Source organism: Capra hircus, chromosome 8 (assembly GCF_001704415.2).
Source record: "Capra hircus breed San Clemente chromosome 8, ASM170441v1, whole genome shotgun sequence".
Lineage (NCBI taxonomy): Eukaryota > Metazoa > Chordata > Mammalia > Artiodactyla > Bovidae > Capra > Capra hircus.
In genome coordinates, this window is record NC_030815.1 from 50,741,237 (window position 1) to 50,767,358 (window position 26,122).

The 26,122-nt window shown below is 38.6% G+C and overlaps 1 protein-coding gene across 5 annotated transcripts in view; it reads right to left on the bottom strand.

Moving 5' to 3' along the window:
- The window catches only part of TRPM6 (transient receptor potential cation channel subfamily M member 6), a 120,182-nt gene that overhangs the window by 91,717 nt on the left and 2,343 nt on the right, over positions 1–26,122 (bottom strand). For all 5 annotated transcript variants that reach the window (XM_018052073.1, XM_018052074.1, XM_018052071.1 and 2 more), the window contains 4 exons: positions 7,820–7,899; positions 5,135–5,173; positions 4,106–4,283; positions 664–877 (listed from right to left, as the gene is read on the bottom strand). In XM_018052073.1, coding sequence (XP_017907562.1) covers positions 664–877; positions 4,106–4,283; positions 5,135–5,173; positions 7,820–7,899 — 511 coding nt within the window. The remainder of the gene's footprint in view (positions 1–663; positions 878–4,105; positions 4,284–5,134; positions 5,174–7,819; positions 7,900–26,122) is intronic.

The following is a 26,122-nucleotide window of genomic DNA, read 5'->3' on the forward strand; positions in this document are numbered from 1 at the left end:
CCTTCAGAAGTTCCACCCTGAAAAACTCTAATTAATTTGGAGTAGAGCCTGTGCATTGTGTTTTTGTAATGCCTCCAGATGATTCTGTTACACACATACAGTTCATAAAAACTGATGCAAAAGAGTCGGGTTAGAGTTTCAGGGGCTACTAAATGAAGTTTTTGAATGCCAGATTTCAAGGAATATAAGACTCAGATAGAGATAGTATGTGAAAAGGTAGTTATGTAGTTAATTATCTCCTCACGCCCCATACACTCAATACAATTGCTGCACACGTCCCTGCTTTCCAATGGCTGAGAACATGACCATAGCGAGTTTAGCTCATGTCTATGCCCACACACTACACACTTGCATGGGGTCCATGTCCTTTGTAACCTTACAATAGTCCAAAGCTCATGAAAAACTATTTTCTTTGGTAAAAGTCTACAAAGTTATATTAAAATAGGAGATTTTAACAATGGTAAAAACACAGTCCAGGAAAGGTCTATGATTCTTCTGGGTTTCTTTTCCAGTTACTGCAGCTTCGGTCTTCCTCCCTCATGCTGCCTATATCTCCTGGGAGCACTGCAGAGCAAACTTAAGTGCTATACTGCCTGATTCAGTTTTAAAAGGAATTACAAAAAAAGGAAAAAAAAAAAGAGTGAAACAGGGAATGTGCCTTACCTGTATTAATGCCTTCAGTTATTATCCATGCTCCTGTTGTCTCTGCAGCTTTGACCAAACCTTGGCTGAAGATCTCTTTAAGTTTTGAGGGCATCTTGAAGTTCTGGATACCACCATGGACGGAGATTACCAGCTTTGGCAGTTCCATCTTCCACTCTTTCAACATTAAATGTAACAGGTGATCCAACTTTGTGTCATAAGAAGTTCTAATATACTGGAAGATATACATAGACACATACACATAAAACAGTGGAAAAGACATGCCAATTCACAATAAGCACACAGCAGGGCAACTGAAATGCCAAAACTTAAAAGAAAAGTGCCTGGAATCTCTTTAAAAGTTCATCTTCCTATGATGGAAATATTTACTTTGAAAGGATCCCACACCCCCTTGAAGTTCCTTCTGGGAATTACAAGTCACAGCAGGAAGGTTTCCTCTGGTTTTCAGCGTTGGTCCATCAATGTTCTCTAGAAGGTCTGAGGTGAGGCAGAAAAATGTCAAACTGGCAAAAACCATTACTCCAGCAAACCCATTTTTAAAAATTGTTTAGAAATACGTGAAATGAGGCTTTTCATAAATGTTATGGCTTTTCTTAATTTACTTGGTCATTTCACATATGTGCATATTTTTTTCATCCACTATTGACAATTATTGTACATCCCTTGAGATGCATATACTTACATGTTTGCATAATTTAAATTAAGATCCAGGAACATGTATATTTATTTCAAATTTTACATTCTAATGACATTATTTATATACACACACATATATATATATATAAAATCTCTCCAAAAACTTTTTTTCCCTAAAATATACACTTTTCACAAAAGGGTCAATATAACCAAAAAAAAAAAAAGAGACGAAATCAGAAAGTCTCAGAATCATTTGTCATTTTGCCCAAAATTAAAAAGTGTATGACTGGTTTTCTTTTCCCAGCCAATGCAGCCACTTACAGATTGTTAAAATCATATTGAGATGAGTGTGAGCCAACCAACAGCAAGAGTAAGTCAGATTTATAGGATAAGAGCTACAAGAAACCATGAACCTATAACCACAGGTAGAGATTGCCATAGATATGCAAATAGGAATTATCACATGATCCTCCAGAATGTAATAGTGACTTAAAACAATGGTCTTCACCTTTAAAATTTAAAACAATTGTCTTCACCTTTGAAATTCTTAAAACATAATCCCTTTATTTCATAGTTAAAATATTAGGAATTCTGAACATGAGGATGGTACAAGCCATCACAGAATGTATTGAATAGTAGAAAGAATCTAAGGGTAACTAGGATTCAATTTACAAGTGAGGAAACTGAGTTACCACGGCTTTATCATGTATACAAATAGCACTGGACCTTTGTGCAATGGTTTATGTTGCTCCAAGTAATAAATAAAGGCGGAGAAGCAGCTCCAGGTTAGTTCTCCTTCTATCGCAACTCTTTCTCCCAGGTAGCACTCTCTTTCAACCATTAAGTACTTTTAGTCCTAGAAAATACTTCTTGAGATTTCAGGATAAACACCTTTCATTAACTAAATTATCAGCAGCAGAGTCTTTTCTTCCAAAAACCAACCAAAGGCGATGCTACGGGTTAACTACTCTTACCTTCCCCTCCTCCTCCTTTATAACTAACTCACCTCCAATTCTTTGTGGAAGGAGGTGGGATGGCTAACAACTGGGAAGGCAAATGCAGCCAGAGGGATGGGTAACCAGCTCTTACAAGCTCTCCTGCTATGCACCCTAAGACTGAAGTTCAATTCCAGGCTGAAGTATAAGGACAGCTGCTCCTCTTCTGAGAAGTCAAATGCATTCAGGCACAGAATAGGTAACAGGAGCCTAATGCTAAGCATAAAACGTATTAGTGATCAGGAGATCTGTCTGACTATGCTTTGAGCTTTCCTAAATATACCCTATTCCCCCTTGGCCCTCATACAAGTTATTCCGCATGCCTAGAGTGGTGTTACCCTTCTGCCTCTCTCACCTTTCCCATCTCAGCATAGCCATCCCTACTCTCAGATGGCTTCCCTGACAGACACACCCAACCCAAGAAAAACAGGAGTTTGCTTTTCATTCTCTCAAAGAACCCTGCACTCCCCTTTCATAACATCTACACTGTCTGTAGTAATCGTATGTTCATTTCCTGTTTCCCTCACTAGACTGTAAGCAATGTTAGTACACAGAACATGTGGTCTTTGCGGCATAGCAAACTATGAAATGAAGTGAAGTCAAGTGGCTCAGTCATGTCTGACTTTTCGCAACCCCATGGATTGTAGCCTATCAGGCTCCTCGGTCCATGGGATTTTCCAGGCAAGAATACTGGAGTGGGTTGCCATTTCCTTCTCCAGGGATCTTCCCCACCAAGGGATTGAACCACAAAGATCTGCTGAATGGACTGAAAAAAATGAGTAAATGATGATGGTTATGAACCAATATAAAACAAAAGGAAGAAGACAAAAACTTAAGGGAAAAATCACATAAAGAGTTCTGTGAAAGTTAGCTTCCGAGGACAGTTTTCTCGACAACTGAAGGAAAAGTCAGTGCACAAAGTTAGGTGCAAGAGGATTAGTAATCAGAAATGTAGACTACTATACAATTATATTATGAAACCTTATTATTATGGCACTATTAAAACTGTTGCTGATTCGCATTGTTATATGAGAGAAACCAACACAACATGGTGAGGAAATGATCCTCCAATATAAAAAGAAAAAAGAAACTTAAGACTTGTTAAAACATAAGAAATTTAAAAAACGAATTATTCTTTCAAATCCATTTAACTGATGGTGACACTCCAGGGCACAGCTGATTCTGAGCTTTCCTGAGGCAAGTGCCCCTTGCATTTTCCCCTGGAAAAGCTGCCTCTAAAAAAGCAGTGAGTAGTTAACAAGCTCAACAGAGACACCTGACTTGTCAATAACTATGCAAATCACATGCAAAATTACCATGTTAGAGACAGGAGGAAAACTGGCCTGGAAAGCCCAGCACTATCATTCAGGGGGTACAGAAAGAAATCACCCCCATTTCCTTTCCAAGAAGATTTCTCATGGGGACATATCAGGCTATGGCCACACTTCTGCTGAAATCTGTAACTTTTGTACATTTTGGTAGTAACTTTTGTACATTTCTGAAGGAAGGGCAGCCCTTTGGCAACTGCCTCAAGAGTAATAAGCCATTCTCTTCTGCAGGGGGCATAAAAGCTGGCTTGAAAGAGGTCAATCAAATAAAGAGCTGGCTACACCACATCTGGGTACTGGGCCTCCCTCAAATATAAAGCAAACAGCCGAGTCATTTTTGTCAACAGGTCAACAACATGGATCGCCTTTGCAATAAAATTTGGTCATCTGATCATCTACAATTGGAAATTCTATTTGGACATGCATTTGGAGGTTATATGCTCTGTTTAGAAACCAGCAAAATAATGTGAGTTATTAGCAAACCTTGGAGTGGTGGATGTGCTCTCCATGTTGGAAGTTAATCGTGCCAAAGGTATCCGTAGGGCTTTTCGTTGTGTGCTTTTCAACAGACCATTGTTCATCTTCACTACCGCTGGCAGCTGAGACTGTCCGAGTATAATCTATCCCATGATGGTCTCTAATCAATAGTCCACAGTAACACCTTAAATTTGACATAAAAACCAATTTAAAATAGAAAACACACAATTTTAGAATAGGAAATAGAGGTAATGGGAACTTCCCTGGTGGTCCACTAGTTGACTCCATGCTTCCATTGCAGGGAGCATGGGTTTAATCCCTGGTTGGGTAACTAAGTTTCTACATGTCGTGGTCAAAAAATTTAAAAAGAAAAAAAAAAAACCAGATTCAATGTTTCTACATGTTTCTAGGGTAATGTATAGATGACATATATCAACAGTTTTAAAACTTTACATTGAGGTTTATATTAGATTTCAAACACTGGGTTGTTTTCTAAGTTTAAAAACATTCTCAGAGGTTCTCTCCCTTAGCTGCACATTAGAATCATTTTGGGGATGCTTTACGAAAACACTAAAAATCTCTTATGTACCCATGTTCATAGCAGCATTATTCACAATAAGAAGGAGCTAGAAGAAACATCAACAGATGAATATATGAACAAAATTTAAAAATTCTGAACATCAACTGATGAATGGATGCACAAAAGGCAAAAGTTCTAAAGCTCCATGACACAACAGTGTGAATAAACTTAACACTGCAGAACCATAGACTTAAAAATGAATAAAATAGTAAAGAAAACAAAAACAAACATCAAATTGTGTACTTTAAACATGTGCAGTTTATTTTGTCAACTATACTTCAAAAAAGCTGTTTTCAAAAAAAAAAAAAAAAAAGCTGTTTTCACAAAAAAAAACCAAGACTTAAGAAAATATCCTCATGTAATACGTAAAATGCACATCAAAAGGAATATTAACCAAAAAAAGAGATGCGACTTCAGAGATATATCTAAACATAGAATTTTTATCTAAGGCTTACCTGATTAAATTCTGACAGACCTGACATCCTGCAGTGCATCTAAATAAAACAGATAAAACCAATTAGTTTATTAATATATTTTAAAACAAATTTAATTCATATATAAATATCTGTTAATTTTCTATAGTCTGGAAATCAGGATTACTGAGTATTCATATATACTACCTCCCAAATATTCCCTTATGTCATTTACCATATATAATTACACCTTAGCAACTATGATCTAATTAACGGAACAGCGTTAGGAACCAAAATACCTGGATTTAAATCTCAATGATTTAACAATTCTTCTAAGCCCCAGTTATCATATCCGTAAATAATATCTGACCCATACAATTATTAAAAGGATTAAGGGTGATAATATATGTAAGGTGTCTTACAATATCTGGTACACTGCAGTTTGTATAATAATGTTGACTACTAATACTATGAAGATAACAGAATTCTTAAGAATTAAGTAAGAAAATATACATATACAATTTTAAAACCCTAAATACTGTCAAACTGAGGAACATTTGGTGTGAATATAATTGTTATCTTTATTAATCTCTTTTTTATGATTCAAAAAAGCCTCCTGGATTTGGGAGTTAGCATTATGGTCATCAATGATCACATTTTTAAGTCTGAAGATTTTTTGTTTGTTTTGTAAAAATAAGATTTTTCAATATTAGCATCATGGCAGATCCTCTGTTGTAACAAGCAGGCTCTCTAATTGTGCTTCTCGGGCTCTAGAGTGCGTGAATTCAACAATTATGGCGCAAGGTCTTAGCCGCCCTGCAGCAGGTGGGATCTTAATTCCCTGCCCAGGGATCAAACCCACCCTGTTCCCCACATTGCAAGGTAGATTCTTAACCACTGGACCACCAGGGAAGTCCTGAAGAAGTTTTAACTAGAAAAGAAATCTAGTTAAAATAATGGAATAAAAGATAGTGTTCATAAAGTCAATCATTCTAAATTATTCAGAAATGAATGTTCCAGGCTTTTAGAATTTTTGTTCCCTCAACAAGTTCAAAATGAGGGGAGAAAAAAAAGCACTGTGATCAAGTGCATCAGATTTTTTTCTTATTAGGAGGGACAAAAAGAATCAGTAAAAGGTCAATTTTTATCTAAGTTTAAAATAATGAACCATCACTCTTTTGCTGTGCACTGTAAGGAAGAAAACTGCATGGAGGCTACAGCCTTGAGAATTTTACTAAGGTCTAAGAAAAAGGCTCAGAGAAGGCGATGGCACCCCACTCCAGTGCTCTTGCCTGGAAAATCCCATGGATGGAGGAGCCTGGTAGGCTGCAGTCCATGGGGTCGCTAAGAGTCGGACACGACTGAGCGACTTCACTTTCACTTTTCACTTTCATGCCTTGGAGAAGGAAATGGCAACCCACTCCAGTGTTCTTGCCTGGAGAATCCCAGGGACGGGGGAGCCTGGTGGGCTGCTGTCTATGGGGTCACACACAGTCAGACACGACTGAAGCGACTTAGCAGCAGCAACAGCAAGAAAAAGGCTGACATAGGAGAAACAGCCATAATCATCCATTAACCTTTTTTTTTTACAATCACAGAAAAAGAGAGACTGCTTTCTTTCAATAAAAAGTAGTATATCTTAGACCATTCATGGAATTATGATCATTGATGTTCTTCTTGAGTCTGTGGGTTAATGACCTACAGTTTACCACATTTCACGAAGTTCAAAGTGACTGTGAAGATGATTTTCCATTTACAGAGCAGTGGGAGTCACCTGAACTCAATCTGCCTTCCACTGCATCCATCATCATACTACAAAATGTCATAAAAGATGAAGGGAAAAAACAAGGTTTCCCTGACTTTTTAGTCTGTAAACATTTCATAAGCAGGTAAAATGAGGATTTCCAGTCACAGGGCTTATAAGCCACAGGTAATTCAAAGAGGGTGGGACTAGTAAATATTTAACAAATGCAAAGAACATTATTTTAGTCATCATCCCCAAAGAACTAGAACTTCAGTGACCTCATGGTGCTATCTTTCATGAACATAAAGCTGTGATTTCTAAACTTCAAATGAATACAAGGCTAATTGCCCAACAGAATCTAAAAATAGAATGGTCCCCCTAATTAAAACACTGCTCTCCTATTTTCCTTTCCTTTTAACTCTTTTCCTAAGGGCAATGCTACCCAACCTTAATTTCATGGATCCATTACCCTGGGGAATTTTCCACAGCCCTGTCTTCCTTTATCTTTCACTGGCTACTGTTTTGAACTTCGTTCTACAAGTAGAATTTTCAAAGGACTGTCAAGAACTCAGAGTGGTCAAACTCAGGTCATTTCATTCTGCTGCCCATTATCTGCTCAAGAAAAAAGCCTGCAGGAGGAAACAATTAACTGTTTCTATATCTGAGCATGGAGTCCTGAAATATCCCAGCTACTATATTCCATAGACACCTGGGGATAAGGAATTCACACTATGTTGAAATATCCAATGCTCAAAAGTTATAAATTTGTTATCCAAACCCAAGTGGAATAGATGTAGTACTAGATACTTCCCCGGTATCTATCCTCCCACTAGACAAACAAGCGTGTCAAAGACAAAGCAAGAGTAAAATTTACCACATTAGCAACAGGGGTTCTGCCAAGGTAAAGTCATAGCTCTAAATTTCAATAAGCAGTCTTCCAAGTACTGAGGGTTTAAAAAGAAAAATGTAATTAAACATTATACCTGTGAGGGTCTTTAGAACTGGGTATGATTTTGTTACATTCTCTCTTGTTGAACACTCCTTCAATCCAAGATTTCTGGGACTGAATAGAAAAATATCATTATTTTTATAGCCTAATGAAATGAGAACTCAGTATAACCACAGTAGGCCAGGTAGGCAATATATGTTTAATTATAATAGACACGAATTAAAATGCCAAGACCAACCCCAAACAAACTAAGCATTCATTGGCTTCTATTACAAACATATAGACAGAAATAATTTGAATGCAAAAATATTCCCAAAGTTAATTGGTCCATAATATCATTTAAATGTAAGATCCCTAAATGCATAAAACTCTACCAAGGAAGTAAAGATATAGCTGAAGCATTCTCTTAATTCTTCCAAAAGTCACTTTTAAATCTTGCACTGTAACCCTATAGCGTGAATATGAAGCTTTTAAACTTCAAAAATCTCACTTATAAAGTCCCACTTTGGCTAAGATTTGACAGGAAGCTGGAAAGAATGTCAGAGGAGGGCTGTCATCTCAGCAAGATTCTATGAAAGAAGTTCAATCTAAAACTAATCTGAAGGATACGTAATGGGGAATACCGCACATGCACCCTCAGAAGGGACCTTAACTGAAACTGATTTCCCGATTCACAAGACAAATGCCCAGTTCACAGGAAATGAGACTCACTTCCTGACCAATAACCATTCACCAACAGTCTCCCCCATCCTCAAGACAATGAATTGGCTGCTTGGACTCTGGCTGGATGCCCCCTTCTTTGCACTCCCTGTCTCAAACCCTCAACAGAGTCACCTGTAGCTTGTGACAGCATGCATTTCCCAAATTGCAATTCCTCTGCTATTGCCAAATGAATTCAATTTCTGGTCATTCAAGCTTGCCCCAGTTTACTGCTTTCTTTAAGCGAGAATTTGCTATACGTTGTATAAGCATAGCATGTTATTGGCTAAATTTCAAAATATCTGAATTCATTCAACAAACATTTTAGAATAGGCCTCCATGTGGCATGCTGGGAATCCTATGGCAAATAAAACAAAGTTCTTACTCTGAAGAAACTCAGAATAAAAAGAAGGAAATGAATAACAAATTGATATCATTAAACCTCATGTGTAACAATTAACTATTAAAAATAGCTCCAAAAAGAGAACTTAATTTAGGGGCCAATGTATATAAATTAAGCAAGCTAGGCTCAAATATTCCCTTCTTTTAAAAGGCTAGACAGCCAACACTAGTAGAACTATCTGGGCAAATTACTTTCTTCATACCTATTTCCCCATCTATTAAATATGGAGATAATAATAATAGTAATACCTTACTGTGTTATTGAAAGGAATTAAAGCTTAGATTTCTCCTTGGGACCTATTAAGGCTCAATAAAGCTTAGTTATTATTATTGGTAATATCAGAGGTAAAAATTAGCTTTTCGGTTGGTAGCATGGGAACTTAACATTGGTGTGAAAATTTTCATAGAAAAATACTTTGGTGAGCTCCAAGTCTCCCTCCTAGGACCTCTCATATTACAAAGAATGATTTCTATGGGTCCATTTTTCCCCACCAGACTCCAGTTCCTAACAGGCCCCAAGCCAGTCATTGCTGTTGTCCCAGGGCCCAACCCAGTGATTACAGAATGAGCAACAAAACGAACATACTTAAAATAGAACTTCAAGAATTCATGTATACAATTTTCTCTCCAAGGGTGTAAACAGGAAACCTGTGCCCTAACAAGAACATGGAAACCTTCCTCCTGCAACTCCCATACCTTATCTCAAAACTACAGGAAAAGAAAAGCAGGCTTAATCTGCAAGCGTTTCAAAACAATTCTCAAATTAGAATTTTATTTTTTTGTCCCTACCTCATAATGGCAGCCTTTTGCAATATACACTTCAGTACCTGTGGAAGAGGTCCCCCCATGTTCAGTTCAGCAGAGTACTATTAGAAGCCATATGTCTGTTGGTTTGATTCAATAGCCCAAATCTACTCAGGGCAAATAATCGACATGTGTTTGCCACTTGGAGCAGCACATTGTTGTTGACATTAGAGAACGTGCCATTTCTGCAGCAATCATGGCAGTCTTTATAGACTGGGTACTTTTTATATACTGGGTCAGTGAGGTTGTGTTTTCATTGTGGGCGTTATTTAGGGAAGGGAAAGGCAGACGGAAAAGAAGGAAAATAGTGCCGGTCTCAGGCTGTGTTGGCACAAAGTTTGCCTCACCCTAATGTATATTCAGATTTTACGTGCCCAGGACTGGGGTGAGGGTGGTGAATAGCAAAGAAATGTCCAAGACTAATCCTCTAATTGTAGCTATACACGAATTAATTCCTGATGTCACTGAAAGTATTTCTACACTGGAGCTCTTTAGGGTTTCCAGATAACAGATTCTTTCTCAGGGGAATCTCTGAGAAGGAATAGTCTTAGAGGCATTTCTTGATTTTAAAAAAAATTATTCTAAATATTCATGAATTTTTCTTTTTTAATATCCAGTGGACTGTGTAATTAGGAGCTGAAGGGCACACAGCTAACAAGTATTTTTTTTTAACTTTCTCATACTTAAAAAAAAAATTAAACATTTAAAACATAATTTTTCCAGGTTAAACTGACTATTTTCTTTTATATCTATGTTTTTATACACACAACACTTATTTGCACCTATTCAGTTGTTTTCTTCTCAACATTATTACAGTCTACTTCAAGATAGGCATTAGTTTATTTATCATGGAGTCTACACCATGCAGGGAAGCACCAGAATGGATCAAATAGAGAAAATATTTTCACACTCCAGATTGACATTTTTTATTTTCTCTACACAGCCCCTCCCTTGGAGCAAGGACACATTCAAATTGTGCACCAGGCAGATGGATGTGTTGGCTGGGAAATACATCAATGCAAAGCCAGCCCATCTACTGGGAGACTCAGTTCAGGGTCTCCCATGGCGTTTTGTCCATAATCTAGGGATACTTCATGGGACTCACTTGATCTGAGATTAAGAATCATAGGTAAAGGGCATCCAAATCTAAAATAACCCAAACTAGAGGATCTGGCTCACCATACTGCCACAAGTTAACCTCACAAGTTTTCCAGTAAATAATCTTTCCAGAAGGCAGCATTTAGGAGTACTTCTTCATGAACACAAAATAACCTTACAGGTTTTCTTCTCTTTGGGTAGTTAAAGGTAAGCACTATTTTGATGGTAATGATTTCTTTTTATTTTTCTTCTTTTTTAATGGTAACATCTTTAATAGAATGTCAACTAAATAACTCACAATTCCCTAAAATGCCACTTCTGATTGGGTGAGAAATTTTAGACATTTTCATATACTGCCTTACTGAGCAAAAGCATTTAGAACTTCAGAATAACTATTTAGATTATATAAACTCATGAGTATATGAGTAAAACATTTATGAATTCTCCACAGAGTCTAATGGGGAATTAGAAGAACTCAACAGTGACCTACTTAGTAGAGTATATCATAAAAGGTTCAAGCTAAAATGTCATCATCCCTCCACAGCCCAAATTGGTGAAATCTCTCTTTATGTTAGCCCAAAAACACAATTTTAAATGGCAATGAGAAGACATCCTTTCCTCTGCTGTCACACATGCTCAGCCTTATCCTTAGGGAATTAAACTTGCAAACAAGATGTTTATAATTTCAGATCATGTGAAATCATTTTGATAAGTAGGGAAAAGGAAATGGGAGGCTTCCCTTAGGAGTGTTCTTTACAACTATCCCTGGATAGTGAAATCCAGAGTTTAACTGAATGCTGGGCCTATTTGCTGTAGAACCACTCTAAGAAGGTTTTCAAGTTAGATACACGCAATCTCCAATTTCCACTCAGCAAAACGTTCACAGATTTGTTATTCAGGTACACAGATTGTCTTTATTTATGCTACAAATATCTTCTTAAATTATCCAAACCTTTACTAGTACTACACCTAAGTGAACATAGTCTAGAAAAGTTTCTTGGAGTGAAGCTTTACTATCAGCAGAGCTATACTCAAATAATTGATTTTTAGAAAACCTACCATCCTCTGAGACAATAAAGCCTTTACTAGGAATTACAGGCTAAAGGCAATGGCATTTATGTTATTCATAGTAAGGTATATATACAGAGAAGATTACTTGTTTCACTTTCTAAGTGTAACAGGGCAGAAAGAACACTGCTGCTTGCAATTCCATGCAGATACGTATCATATATTTAACATATTTAAATACCACACATACCACATATTTAATTCAAAATCTTTGCTAAAAGAGTAAGAGAGGGCTAATCATATTGAGGGAAGTAAGTCAGAGAAAGACAAATATTATATGATATCACTTACATGGGGAATCTAAAAAAATGATACAAATGAATTTATTTACAAAACTTAAATAGACTAGCAGACACAGAAAACAAACTATGGCTACCAAAGTGGGTAATGGGGGGTGAGGGGAGGTGGAGAGAGACAAATTAGGAGTTTGGAATTAATATATACACACTATTATATATAAAATAGGTAAACAACAAGGATCTACTGTATAGTACAGGAAACTATATTCAGTATCTTATAATAATCTATAATAAAAAAGAATCTGAAAAAGAACACACATATATATGCATGTATAACTGAATCATTTTGCTGTATACTTGAGACTAACACATTGTAAATTAACTATATTTCAATTTTTTTAAGTGGAAAAGAAAGAGAGAGGACTAGAAGCAGAAAGGTGAGAGAAGAGATATAAAACGTTTAGGTGTGGGGAATTTCAGTGCCATGCCACATTCAGGAGAACAGCATGCCCGCAAGAAGCAGCTCTCAAACTTTGGGGAGTTAGAACTCCATATTCATTAATTTACCAAGGACCTCCACAGAACTTTCACCTGTGGAATATAGCTACCAATATTTACATATCAGAAATTAAAACTGGGACTTTTTATAGTATCTCCCCATCAATTCATTTAAAAAGTCAATAATTATAATCAACCTAATACATGTTAAAATAAATATTTTTCATGAAAAGTTATTTTTTTAAAAGGTTAATGAGAAAAGCATTGCATTTTTGTCTGGCTTTAAACAGCAGGATTCTTATATCTGCTTCTGCATTCAATCTTTCACAAAGTGGTTTTGGTTGACGTACATAAAAAGAATTGACCCGACAGGGACACGGAGTTGGAAAAAGGAAATAGTATTTTAATAAACATTTTAGATATCATGGATTTGTCATGTAACATCTGGAAAACTCCACTGTATGCTTATGATAGAATGAGTGGAAAAGGGAAATAATGTACCAGTATAAAAATAATTTTGACTTTGAGGAACTTTGAAAGGGTCTCAAAGATCCCGAGGAATCCCCAGGGGTACCACACATGAAAGATCACTGCCTAAAAGTGACCACATACTGCACTAGGGTTCAGTGTGAATGACAGACAGGATCTGCTGTTTCCTGGCTGGCCTCAGGTCCCACATGCACATCCTGGTCTGCACATCTCATCTCCGTGAGCGCACTGCAGTATTTCAGCATCACCTGTGTAATCTGGTGTTCAACTGAAGAAAATTCCCACATAGAGGAAAAAGCAGTTAGAGATCAAATCTTCGCATACTTCTCTTTCTGAGCAACATAGGAGATTTTTGAATGATACATTTGACTGCATTTATTTTTACCTTTACATCTGACTTTAGTACCTACCACAGGTTCCTCCCAAAGACATCACTGAAGCATGGTAAGTACGAGATGAGCCCTCCAGAACTCACAGGCAGTATATGCTCTGTCAGTCTACCTACTCTTCCACTTATAAGAATAACAGCTTTATTCATTCATTCACTCAAAATACTTTGATGGGCACATTATATAATTCTAATAAAAATAATAAATAAAATTGGGTCCCAGAGACTAACACCAAAAGAGAAGAACCTATGTTTACTGATAGATATTAATACCAAATATGGCACAAGAGCAGGCTGTGGGACTCCCTGGAAGCAGAAATCCCTTCTGTCTGCCAGTATTTGGGGGAGGCTTCAAGGAGGACACAAAACTTAAAAAAGTCCTTGAAAGATGACAAAGATTTTTTTTCCCCTGCATGTCACGTAGGAACTTAAGTTCCTCAACTAGGGATCAAACTTACATGCCTTGAATTGGAAGCTTGGAGTCTTAACCACAGAACTTCCAGGGAAGCACCCAAAAGATGACTAAGGTTTTGAAAGGTGACTAATGAAGTTCAATGGTGGTTAGAAATGTGGAGACTTAGGCCTGGAGAAGAATTCAGAAGATACCAATGTTAAGGTACAACAAAAGCCACAAAATCACTGGGGAGGAGAAAAGAGAGAAGATAAAAGAGTCAGGAATCTTTGGGAACATCTAAGCATAGGGCATAGAATCAAGTTCAGGGAATACAAACCAGAGAGTTATTAATCGGGATGACACGATACCTGAAGTTGAGAAGGGAGAAAATTTTTCTCTCTAAAGTCTGTATTATTACAAAAGTAGGTACTTTCAAAGAAATACTGAGAAGTGTTCAATAATGAAAAGAAAGTTAAGAAGGACAATTTCTGTTGTCCATGACAAATACACAGATTGAGAGAAAATCAGGAAGTAGATTGTAAAACAGAGAAGGCAGCTAGTGTAAGATATCCTTGGAAGAAAGAAACAAAACAGCCACTAGATCAACAATATAAAGCAAAGTCAATTCTTATGTAGACTTTCATATATGTCAAGGGCCGTGCTAAATGCTTTAAATACCATTCACAACTGTGAGACAGATACAATTACCACCTCTACAGAATGGAGCAGGGTCTATGGAATACAAGCACTAGCACTCTTTTGCACCGTGTTTAATAAACAAAGTTGAGACGCTGACTTTATGTTAAGAAAGTTGGAACCATGTATGTAGATAAAAGAGTGAAGATGGAAGAGAGAATAAAAATGACTTTAGAGACTTTGGGGGTGAGGAGCAGGAAACAAAATAATATGAATAGCCAAGGAGGAAGACAGCCTTGAGGAAAATGCTTCTTGTGACAGAGGCAAGCAGTGGAGTGGCAAACTTTCCCTTCTTGGTAATTCTGCTCTAGACCCTCTTATCTATGCTTTTCAGAATATCCTCTATGCTCTCCACATCTCCATTTAGCTACGATGGCTGCAAATCTCAGCATTCTCCTTTGCTCATCTTAACAGACAGAAAGGCAGGTGATACACATATGGAATCACAGTGCCCCTTTTCATTACTGCTGCTGCTGCTGCTAAGTCGCTTCAGTCGTGTCCAACTCTGTGCGACCCCATAGACGGCAGCCCACCAGGCTGCCCCCGTCCCTGGGATTCTCCAGGCTAGAATACCAGAGTGGGTTGCCATTTCCTTCTCCAACGCATGAAAGGGAAAATTGAAAGTGAAGTCGCTCAGTTGTGCCCTACTCCTAGCGACTCCATGAACTGCAGCCTACCAGGCTCCTCCATCCATGGGATTTTCCAGGCAAGAGTACTCTCTACAATACAACATCAGCATAGGACAGATCTTTTCTGTGAATCACAAAGCATAGGAAATGCTCTCTCAGTAGAGGATCCAACAAATTTAAAATAGATGTGGGGGGGTTGGGGGGGAAGGACTTCCCTGGCAGTCCAGTGGTTAAGACTCCACTATTGCAGTGCAGGGAGCACGTATTTGACTCCTGGTCAGGGAACTAAGATCCCACATGCCATGAGGCACAGCCAAAAAAAAAAACAAAAGAAGAAAGAAAGAAAGATGGGGAACACCAAGAGTATCTCACTGTTCACCCTATGGAGAAACTATCATATGACTTTCCAGGCATGTCCCTAATACACTAACCAAAAAAAAAAATATGTGCCCAGACGACTAGACTTTGTGACATGTAATTGGAGATTTCAGGCAAGTGGACAAGTCAGGGCAAGGTATAATGAAAGGAAAGGAAGTGGAGAGCAAGGGTAAGGTAAATATGTTTCCTTCTCTAGTCTGTAAGAAATCTCTATCAGACAACCGGATAAATACCGTTCTTCCTGGGTAATTCACCCCAGGGGTTGTTAAAATAATTTCCAACCATCCAGCTATCCAGCTATCCATTTTCCTCAGCATTTCTTTAGCTACACGTAGAAATAGGTACTCTACTTACGTTTTAAAAAATTAATTACAATCACTTTAGGTAAACATTTTACAACTGTGTGCATAATTGCTACCTAGCCCCCCCCCAAAAAAAACACATTTGCTGTAATGTTAGAGTAGCAGGCGTAGATAGTTCAGGTGGTAAAGAATCCACCTGCAATGCAGGAGACCTGAGTTCAACCCCCTGGGTTGGGAAGATTCCCCTGGAGAAGGAAATGGCAAGCCACTCCAGTGTTCTAGCCTGGGAAATCCCATGGACAGAGGACCTTGGTGCACTACAGTGCATGGGGTCGCCAAGATTCAGACGTGACTTAGCAACTAAACCACTACAACCACCACCATAATGTTATAATTGTTAAAATTATAACATTAGTTATAGTTCTTGGATTGGTCTTATTTCTTGGACTCTAAGCCTTTACTCTTTCATGGAACATGTTAGCCAGGCCCCAGTAACTTTTTTTTTAATAAGTAATTTTGAAAATGGTGTAAATGTCACCAGTACAACAGATAAGAAAGGAGAAAATCTTTTCTGCTCATATAAGCAGTTGGAAAACGTTTTCTGCTCATATGACTCTCCAGAAGGAATAAACTATCCATTGTTCCCCTAATTATATTTAATCAAGGATCGCCTTTGAGGATATCACACACTTGTTTCCACAGGAGGCAATTTTGGTATATTCTTTTCCAAGAGACTTCCACCCATTATCAACTAAGAATATTACCTACCCTAAATCTTACATTTTAATGCAAGATTTTTACATTTATCTTTAGGATTTTTTAACTTAGTTTTTAAAGTCTTTGAAATGTTTAACTTAAAAGAAATTGTTAAGATTTTTATCTGAATTTGAGCTGAAAGATTTAGGGTAGGGTACAAATCAGGTTGGTTGTTTGTTTTTCTCAGAAAAAAATCACATCCAGACCAAACAATTCCCCTAAAATTCAAGGAGGAAAAAGATGCTTTATTGGAATGAGGTTGGACCAGGAAGTTGAGAATCAGAAGTCTGTCAGGGGTACCAAGAATTCTGTGAGCATCAGAGGTTGGGAGATATGAAATATCATTTGCTAGGGAAAAAGTTCCCAACTTCTCTTTCTGGTTGTTATATTTGATTTTCAAAGTTCCCAAATTGTTGTTTAGAGACTGTACTTTCAATGTACTTCAGGAAGGAAAGGGGAACACAGTTATTGCACAATGCATTTTTCTAAGTCATTGAAAGCCAAACTACACAACAGGTTTCCACTTCCACTGGGTATTGATTAAGACATTTCTTCTATATCTAATTTCTTCTGCTATTTTAAGATGAGAAAAAAATATATTCTCTTCATAAGGAAGAGACTTTGAAATGACCTAAAAAGACAATTCTAAAAGAGTGATTAAACAAAAGAAAAGCAACTTTCTTCTTTAAAGAAGGTATCATTCAAATGATCACATATTTTGTGATTGTATTAAAAAGAAGAATGTTCTACCTTAGTCACTTCTAGCTACAAGCTGAGGAAGACTCTCTTTCCTAACCAAACTTGGGTCAGGCTCTTTCTGACTTGAGTCCTCTTTCTAACTAGGCCACAAACTTGGGCTCTCTCATTAGCTCACTTAGTCAATTTTTAGAATCCAGCTGAGTTAATTTAGCAAAAATCCCCCCATGCTTGGTATCTGATCACTCTACTCTTGGCCACCTTCACCAAGTCTCCTGTTGAGTGGTCTAATAAGAATCCCCTAGCCTTGATGTTTCCTCTTAACCCTTTCCATTCACTTATGGTATCCTGCTCCTTGCCAATAAATCTCCACTTCCCTTGTATTTGGAGTTAAGCCCTATCTCTCTTGCCTCCTGAAAACTCCCATTGCAATCATTTTTTCTTGACTGGTCTTCCTTGTTCTCTTTAACAAATGTCATGAAAAATTTTTCTTTAACAAAACCCATGCACCATACATACACACACGGACACACACACACAAACCACTGTCTGTGGGTTAGAAAACAACACTGACAACATATTGGGATTCCAGTAATTCTTAGAAACTCTCTCCTGGGCTGAAACTTACAGAGCTTGTCTCTTCAGTTAAACTGAAATGAAGGACTCTGACACAGGAGACCCCACAGAGAAGAACTTCAGATGACTCCTTCTGGGTAAGTGGCTCCTATTCCTTCATCTGCCACTCTGCTTTTCACACTCAGTATTTGCTGAACCCAAACACCAGCCAGCAAGATGCACTTCCCAGCTGAAATGTCTCCACTAAAAGAGCTGCTTCTCAAAATGTGATTTCTCTTGGAAAGAGTGGCTATCCTTGCAAGGAATGGCTATTGGCAGCTCAAGAGACCAAAGCATGAGCCTGAGAGGCTAGCCTCTTTATCTCATCCAAGAACAAAGATCCAATTTGTAAAGTCTTCTGCTAAGTCACAGACTCCCTCCTAGTCTGTCTTAACACTGCCCCAGGGAATTCCCTGGCATTCCAGTGGTTAAGACTCCACACTGTCACTGCTACGTCCTGCGTTCAATCCCTGGTCAGGGAACTAAGATCCCACAAGCTGTGTGGTGTAGCAAAAAAAGAAAAGACTGCCCTAAAGACTCTAGCTAATACTATAAAGAGTTTAAATCTTAAGACTTTGGACTCTCTTTGTTTTAATCCAGCAAGATCACTTGACCTGATCACAGAACAATACTGACTACTTGGAATCTGAGTTTCTCTAGGCCAGATAAGGACAAAAATTGGGGGGTTTGGTTTTTATTTGTTTATTTTAAATCACTTTAAACAGACACTAACAGAGGTGACAAAGTTCAGTCAGGATTAACTGATCCAGGCCAAGGATCTGTAAAGTACCCTTTGGACTGAAATCCTTTTGGAAGGAAAATTCTCTTTCCTAAGATAACAAGACTCAGTTTATAGGGAAAAAAAAAAAAAAAAAAAAAAACCTCTTAGCTCTTTAAAATATCAACAGAGGATATCTATTTCCTCCAGGAAGAAGAAAGGTGTTCTCATATTCAAAGGCCAACCTGCTCCACTATAAGCTAATACCCTGTGCTGTTCTATGTTGTTGTTGTTTGGTCTGTAAGTCATGCCCAACTCCTCTGTGGCTCCATGGACTATAGGCTGTCCGCTATGTTCCTCTGGGAAGTCCTCCCGAGTTTCCCAGGCAAGAATACTAGAGAGGGTTGCCATTTCCTTCTCCAGAGGATCTTCCCAACCCAGGGATGGAACCTGGGTCTCCTGCATTGGCAGATGAATTCTTTACCACTGAGCCACCTGGGAAGCTCATTCTGTTCTATATGCTTGTGTGCTAAGTCGCTTCAGTCATGTCCCACTCTTGCGACCCTATGGACTGTAGCCCACCAGACTCCTCTATCCATGGGATTTCCCAGGCAAGAATATGGGAGTGGGTTGCCATTTCCTCCTCCAGGGAATCTTCCCGACCCAGGGATTGAACCTGAGTCTCTTGGTCTCCAGCATTGCCACACAGGTTCTTTACAACTAATACCACCTGGAAAGCCCTAAGACAATATAAATAGCAGGTATCTTAGTTGGGTTACTGTAACAGAATACCATAGGCTGGATGGCTCACACTACAAATATTTATTTCTCAACATTCTACAGGCTGGAAGTCCAAGATTGGGGTGCCCTCATGGTTGGGTTCTGGTGGGAACCCTCTTCTTATTTACAATAGCCCCCTGCTTACTATAATTTCACATGGCAGAGAAAGCATTCAATTGTGTCTCTTCTTGTAAGAGCACTAATCCCATTCATGAGAGCTCCACTCTGAAGACCAAATTATTTCCCAAAGGTTCCACCTCCAAATACCATCACATTGTAGACTGGAGCTTCAATATATGAACTTTGGAGGGACACAAACATTTAGTCCACAGCAGCAAGTTAACAATTTTTTCAGCACTCTCTATGCACCCACTTGCACAAGGCAAAGCACTTTGTTTATATTAACTCTGCCCCAGAGCACGTGGGAAGTAGTTGCAATTATTATCTCCATTTTACAAAAGAGGACACTGAGTCAGAGAGGTTGAGTAATTTTCACAAGAACACAATAGTTCATAAAAATGACACCAGAATTCAAACACAGGCAGTCAGATTCAAGTCCACGCCTTTAATGACTTCATTTCACCATCATTTACCCACAGAACTTGCACATGTACCAATTCCTGAAGCTGAATAGTGATTTGGGGTTTACAAATCACTTTCCTGAAGATCTGATCTTCACACAAATCCCATAAGGTCCTTAGCAGATATAAGATATAAAACACATGAAATGCCCAGAAAAATCTCTGCTTCATACCCCAACCTCTGTGGGTATCCTTAGATCCAGAGAGAGATATCAAGAGGGTCATGAACCCCTAGAAATTGTATAACAACTTTTGCATGGATATGAATACATGCATTTCTCAAGAGAAAATCTCAAGAGCTCTACTGAAAATAAGCGCTACACAAGGGTCTGAATATGCTGTTCTCCAAAGAAGGTATACAACCGACCAGGAACACAGGATCCGGTTTTTCACATCGTTAATCATTTAACTGCAAATCTAAATCACATAAGATACCGCTTCACACCTACTAGGATGGCTATAATCTAAAATTCAGACAATACAAAGTATTGGCAAGGATGGGGAGAAATTGGAACTCTCATAGATTGCTGGTGGGCATGAAAAGCTATACAGGCACTGTGGAAAACAGTCTGGAGGTCTCTCAAATGGCTAAACATAGAATTACCATATGATCCCACTAGTCCACTTCTAAGTATCTATCCAAGAGAAATAAAAACAATTGTCCACACAAAACCCTGTACATAAACGTTCGTAGCAGTACAGATCAAAAAAAAAAAGCAAAATCAACAAAATATCCATCAATGGATGAATGGACAAATAAAACATGATATATCCACACAATGAAACATTATTCAGCAATACAAAGAAGTACTGTTACATGCTACAACATGGATGAAACGTGAAAATGTTATGTGAAGTGAAAGAAATCAGTCACAAAGGCATATACATTGTATAAGTCTATTTATATAAAATGCCCAGAATAGGCAAATCCATAGAAAAAGAAAGTACACCAGTGGTTGCCTGTGGCTGATGGAGATGGAGGGTGAGCTAAGGAGGAAGAGGGGTGTGGGTATGTTCTAAAATTGACTGTGGTGATGGATGCACAACCCTGTGAAGATAAAAAACTCATTAAATTTTATACTTTAAATGTGTGAATTATATGATATGTGAATACATCTCAATAAATCCACTAAAAATAAACTTAAGGAGGAAGTGGCAAAGGCAGAAAGGGAGAAAAGCCCAAAAATAAACCCATAAATAATTTGGGTTTAACCATAGTGGAAAACAAAATACAGACATATTTCTAACCGTAGCATAGGAAGAAAGCAGGCCATGAATGTGTTTTGTTCAGCCCTTTATAAAGTGTTTTCAAAAATCTTTGAAGCAACTAGAAAAATGTAAAAACCCAGAGGTTTCATGTTCAACAAAAATCTATACATCCGCATTTTCCTTAACAAGGAGCAAAGTTTAAACACACAAGCAAGCAAAAAACAGAATCTGGTAATACTAGGTTGCATTCTAATTTGGCAGTGGTCTGTTAAGGCCAAGGGTGGGCAGTCATTTTTAGACAGAGCTTAAATTGCCCAGGAAGCCTGAGTGCCCAGCAGGTCAGGTTTCCACTGTGAGTTTCTGAGTCACTTATCTATAGCTTTCATCAGATTGTCAAAGGAATCTCTAACTCCAAGCACATTCACAACCTTTAGAAAGAAGCAGCCAGCAAACAGTGGCCATTTGCTTTACAGATAAGAAAACTGACCTAACTTGCCTGCGGCCAGGAGAATGTGCAGTCAGCAGTGAAACTACTTTTTCTGACTCTTGGTTACTTTCATTACTCTTCTGGCCTCCCTGCTGATATTTCTAGAGCATCTACAATTACCATATCCTGTTCTTTTCAGCAGCAAATGAGAGAAATCAGTGAGAAAGGAAAGAACCTCCTAGACATTCCAAAATGGCATACGATTTTCAGGCTCTATGATCTTCTAATCACACGCAAATTTTGCCTGGACCTAAATTCTTTTGGTTTGTATGGGCAACCTGAGCCATCTTCCTATCCCACAGCCCAAGAAAGATAAAGAGAATGTTAAACTCTCAGAACAAGGAAATAATCCCAAGAATACGTTTTCTCCAAGGTTACTAGCACTCCTGCTACAGAAAGCACAAATTCCTAACAGATAAAAATGGTTCCACCCTGGGACAGGTGGTTTGCTGACGTCAAAAATGACTATTTGGGCTTCCCTAGTGGCTCAGTTTGGAGAGGCCAATGGCACCCCACTCCAGTACTCTTGCCTGGAAAATCCCATGGACGGAGGAGCCTGGAAGGCTGCAGACGCTGAGGGTCAGACACGACTGAGTGGCTTCACTTTTCACTTTCATGCATTGGAGAAGGAAATGGCAACCCACTCCAGTGTTCTTGCCTGGAGAATCCCAGGACGGGGGAGACTGGTGGGCTGCCATCTATGGGGTCACACAGAGTCAGACACAGCTGAAGTGACTTAGCAGTGGCTCAGTCAGAGAAGGCAATGGCAACCCACTCCAGTACTCTTGCCTGGAAAATCCCATGGACGGAGGAGCTTGGTAGGCCACAGTCCATGGGGTCGCTAAGAGTTGGACCCAACTGAGCAACTTCACTTTCACTTTCACTTTCATGCATTGGAGATGGAAATGGCCAGCCACTCCAGTGTTCTTGCCTGGGGAATCCCAGGGAGAGGGGAACCTGGTGGGCTGCCATCTATGGGGTTGCACAGAGTCAGACACGACTAAAGCAACTTAGCAGCAGCAGCAGTGGCTCAGTAGCCTGGTGGGCTACAGTCCATGGGGCCACAAAGAGTTGGAGCAACTAACACTTTCACTTGAACTTTCACTTTCAGTGGCTCAGTGGTAAAGAACCTGCCTGCTAATGCAGGAGACACAGGTTCCATCACTGGTCTAGGAAGATCCCATAAGTCATGAAGCAATTAATTCCGTGCGCCACAACTATTGAGCCTGTGCTCTAGAGCCTGGGAACAAGGACTGCACAGCCCATATGCCAAACTACTGAAGCCCACACACCCTAAAGCCTGTGTTCTGCAACAAGAGAATAGTTCCAGCTCTCTGCAGCTAGAGAAAAGCCTGCACAGCAACAAAGACCCACAATAGCCAAAAATAAATAAATAAATAAAATTAATTTTTTAAAAATAAAGTACATAGTAAAAAAAAAAAAAAGACTATTTACAAGAAGCTCCAAGTCCACAATAGGTAAAGTGAGGAGAGAATGTCACTTGTTTATAGTCATCTACCCCACCAAGCTTTGAGTTTGCCTGGAAAGAAAATTCTATATGATGCCCACATATAGTTTAGGGAGAAGTGGGAGAATAAAGAACAACCCATTCTCTGAGATCTGGTCTTACTGAAGAGGACTAATGATGAAAATAGCCAAATCTGAGCATCAGAGAAGACCTCTTAGTCCACCTGACATATGATCTCAGTAGTACTGAAAAGTAAAAGAATAATTTAAAATAAGGTGTGTGTGTGTCTGTGTGTCTGTGTGTGTGTGTCTGTGTGTGTGTATATAAAGGCGACAGTGAATAACTGAGGATTCACTGATGGATATGTGAGAGTGGGCTGGGGATGTGCATGTATGAAAGGCTGATCAGTTCTGAGCAATGATGACAAGGTTTTACTACAGACCTTTTTAACAACATTTGATCTGAGCTCAGAGAAACAGAAGAAAAAAAAAAAAGAAGAAGAAGAAGAACAATCCAGTTCACCAGGCTGATCTCTCCAATCCAAAACACACAGCATGTCTGCAACCCCTGGATACCTGACTCTTATCCGATCTGGGTGGGCTTCAAGATCCAGGGCCAGCAAATAGCAGAGGATCATTCCACATCAGGCCAGGGCTGGAAAATAAATGCCAGCTGGGAATCTGCAGGAGAACCAGGGCCAGGGAAGGCACCTGTCTGTGCCATGCAAGCAGTAAGTCATCCTCTCCAGTCAAAACAGACCAGAAGGCTCTTGCAGAGAGGCACGTGCTTACAAAACCAGGAAAGGAATGAAACTTTTAAGGCAAACAAAATGACCACTTCTCACTTCTCTCAATTGTGTAATTCTGAAATAGTCTCAAAGTTTATCTGTGCCATAAACAACTTAGGAACCTTTTCCCCAGAGATATGGAAATGCCAAAACTCATGGAAAAAAAATGAAAAATAGCACTGGGCTACCACCAACAAAGGGACATGCTAAAGGTTCTGGTGCCACGAAGAGTTTCTAGGGAAGTCCATTGTTACCTCAACCCCTAAAAAAGCCACGATTCCATGCAAAAGCTGAACCCAGCTGAAAACAGGTTCAATCATGAATTCAAAGTATAGGACAGGGCTACCTTGGTGGCTCAGTGATAAAGAACTGGCCTGTCAATGCAGGAGGCAGTCTCAAGCCCTGGTCTGGGAAAATGCCACATGCCACAGAGCAACAGAGCCTAAGCACCACAACTACTGAGCCTGTGCTCTAGAGCTTGGGAGCCACAACTGCTGAAGCCCACATACCCTACAGCTTGTGATCCACAACAAAAGAAGCTGCTGCAATGAAAACCCGTGCCCCACAGCCAGAGAGCAGTCCCCGATCTCTGCAACCAGAGAAAAGCAATGGAGACCCAGCACTGTGAAAAATAAAACAAAAATTACAAAGTAAAGGACAAATCCCGCTATGGAGCTTGTGTGAATTTTTTTTCTTATTTTTTAAAAAACGGTGGTAAAATACACATAATGTAGAATTTACCATCTTAGCCATTTTATAGTCCACAGTTTAGTATTACTAACTATATTTAAATTTATGCAACCAAACCCTAGGATGTTTTCACCCTGCAAAAATTAAACTTTATTCCCATTACACAACTTCTCATTTCCCAGTCTTCCAGGCTCTAGCAACCATCATTCTACTTTTTCTTTCTGTGCACTGGACTACTTTAGACATCTCACATAAATGGAATCATTCAATATTTGTCTTTTCATGACTGAGCATTGAATCTAGCAAAATGTCCTCAAGGTTCATCCATGATGTAGCATGGTATAGGAATTCCTTCCTTTTTAAGGCTGAATAATATTCCATTGTATGCGTATATCGCATTTGTTTATCTATTCAGAATATCCATTTCTGTGTCTCAGAGGTATGGTTCTGTTGCGCTGGTGGCACAGAAGTTATGGAGTCCAATTTGTAATGGTTGTTTTCTACAGAGAAAGACAGACAGACTTGGTTGAATGATGTGTGTTCTCCAGGAGGGGAAAAACAAGCTCATTAAAGCTGCAGCTGCACTCAATTCCATCATCTAGAACCATCTCACCATCCCTGTCTACCTCAAAAATAAAGGTTTTGTTAACTGTATATTCCCAGGTTCTGGAACAGGATTTAGCACATAGTTAACACTCAGTAATTATTTATTGGCTGAGTGAAACTAGAAAAGCAATTGTTCAGAAAATTTTATATGCTTGATTTTGAATGACTCAATTCATCTGAATATATTAGCCAGGAAAGCATCAGTTTGTATTAACATGGAAAAATAGTCCAAGAACTACTTTTAAAGGAATCAGGTTGTATATCAATAATCAGTATAATTTCCTTTATGTAAAAATAAATGCACAAATCAAAACAATATATTGTATATAATAATAATGTACCTAAATAATATTCTTCAAATTCAATGGTTTGGTTACTTCTGGGTTTAAGAGAGATGAGGACCAAGACAGAAAGGAAACTTTCTGTTTGATTTCTACTTGTAGGGTTTGAATTATTTACCAAAAGAACATATTTTTGTATTATTAGTGAAACTTTGGTAAGGAAAAAAAATATGGAAGGATAATATGTCACAAGAATACACTGATTCAGGGACTTCCCTGGTGGTGCCTGGTTAAGATTGACCTTCCAAGTGCAGGGAAGTGTGTGTTCAATCCCTGGTCAGGGAACTAAGTTTCTGCAGGCCTTGCTACCAAAAAATAAAACAGACACAATATTGTAACAAATTCAATAAAGACCTTAAAAATGATCCACATCAAAAAAAATATTTTAAAAAAAGGAATACATTGATTCAGTTTACTTTACATGTAACCTTTCTCAGAGACCTACTGGAGAATGTGCTCCACCAAAATAATGGGAAATAAGAAAGGCAACAATATGGGATACAAGAACAGGATCCAGCA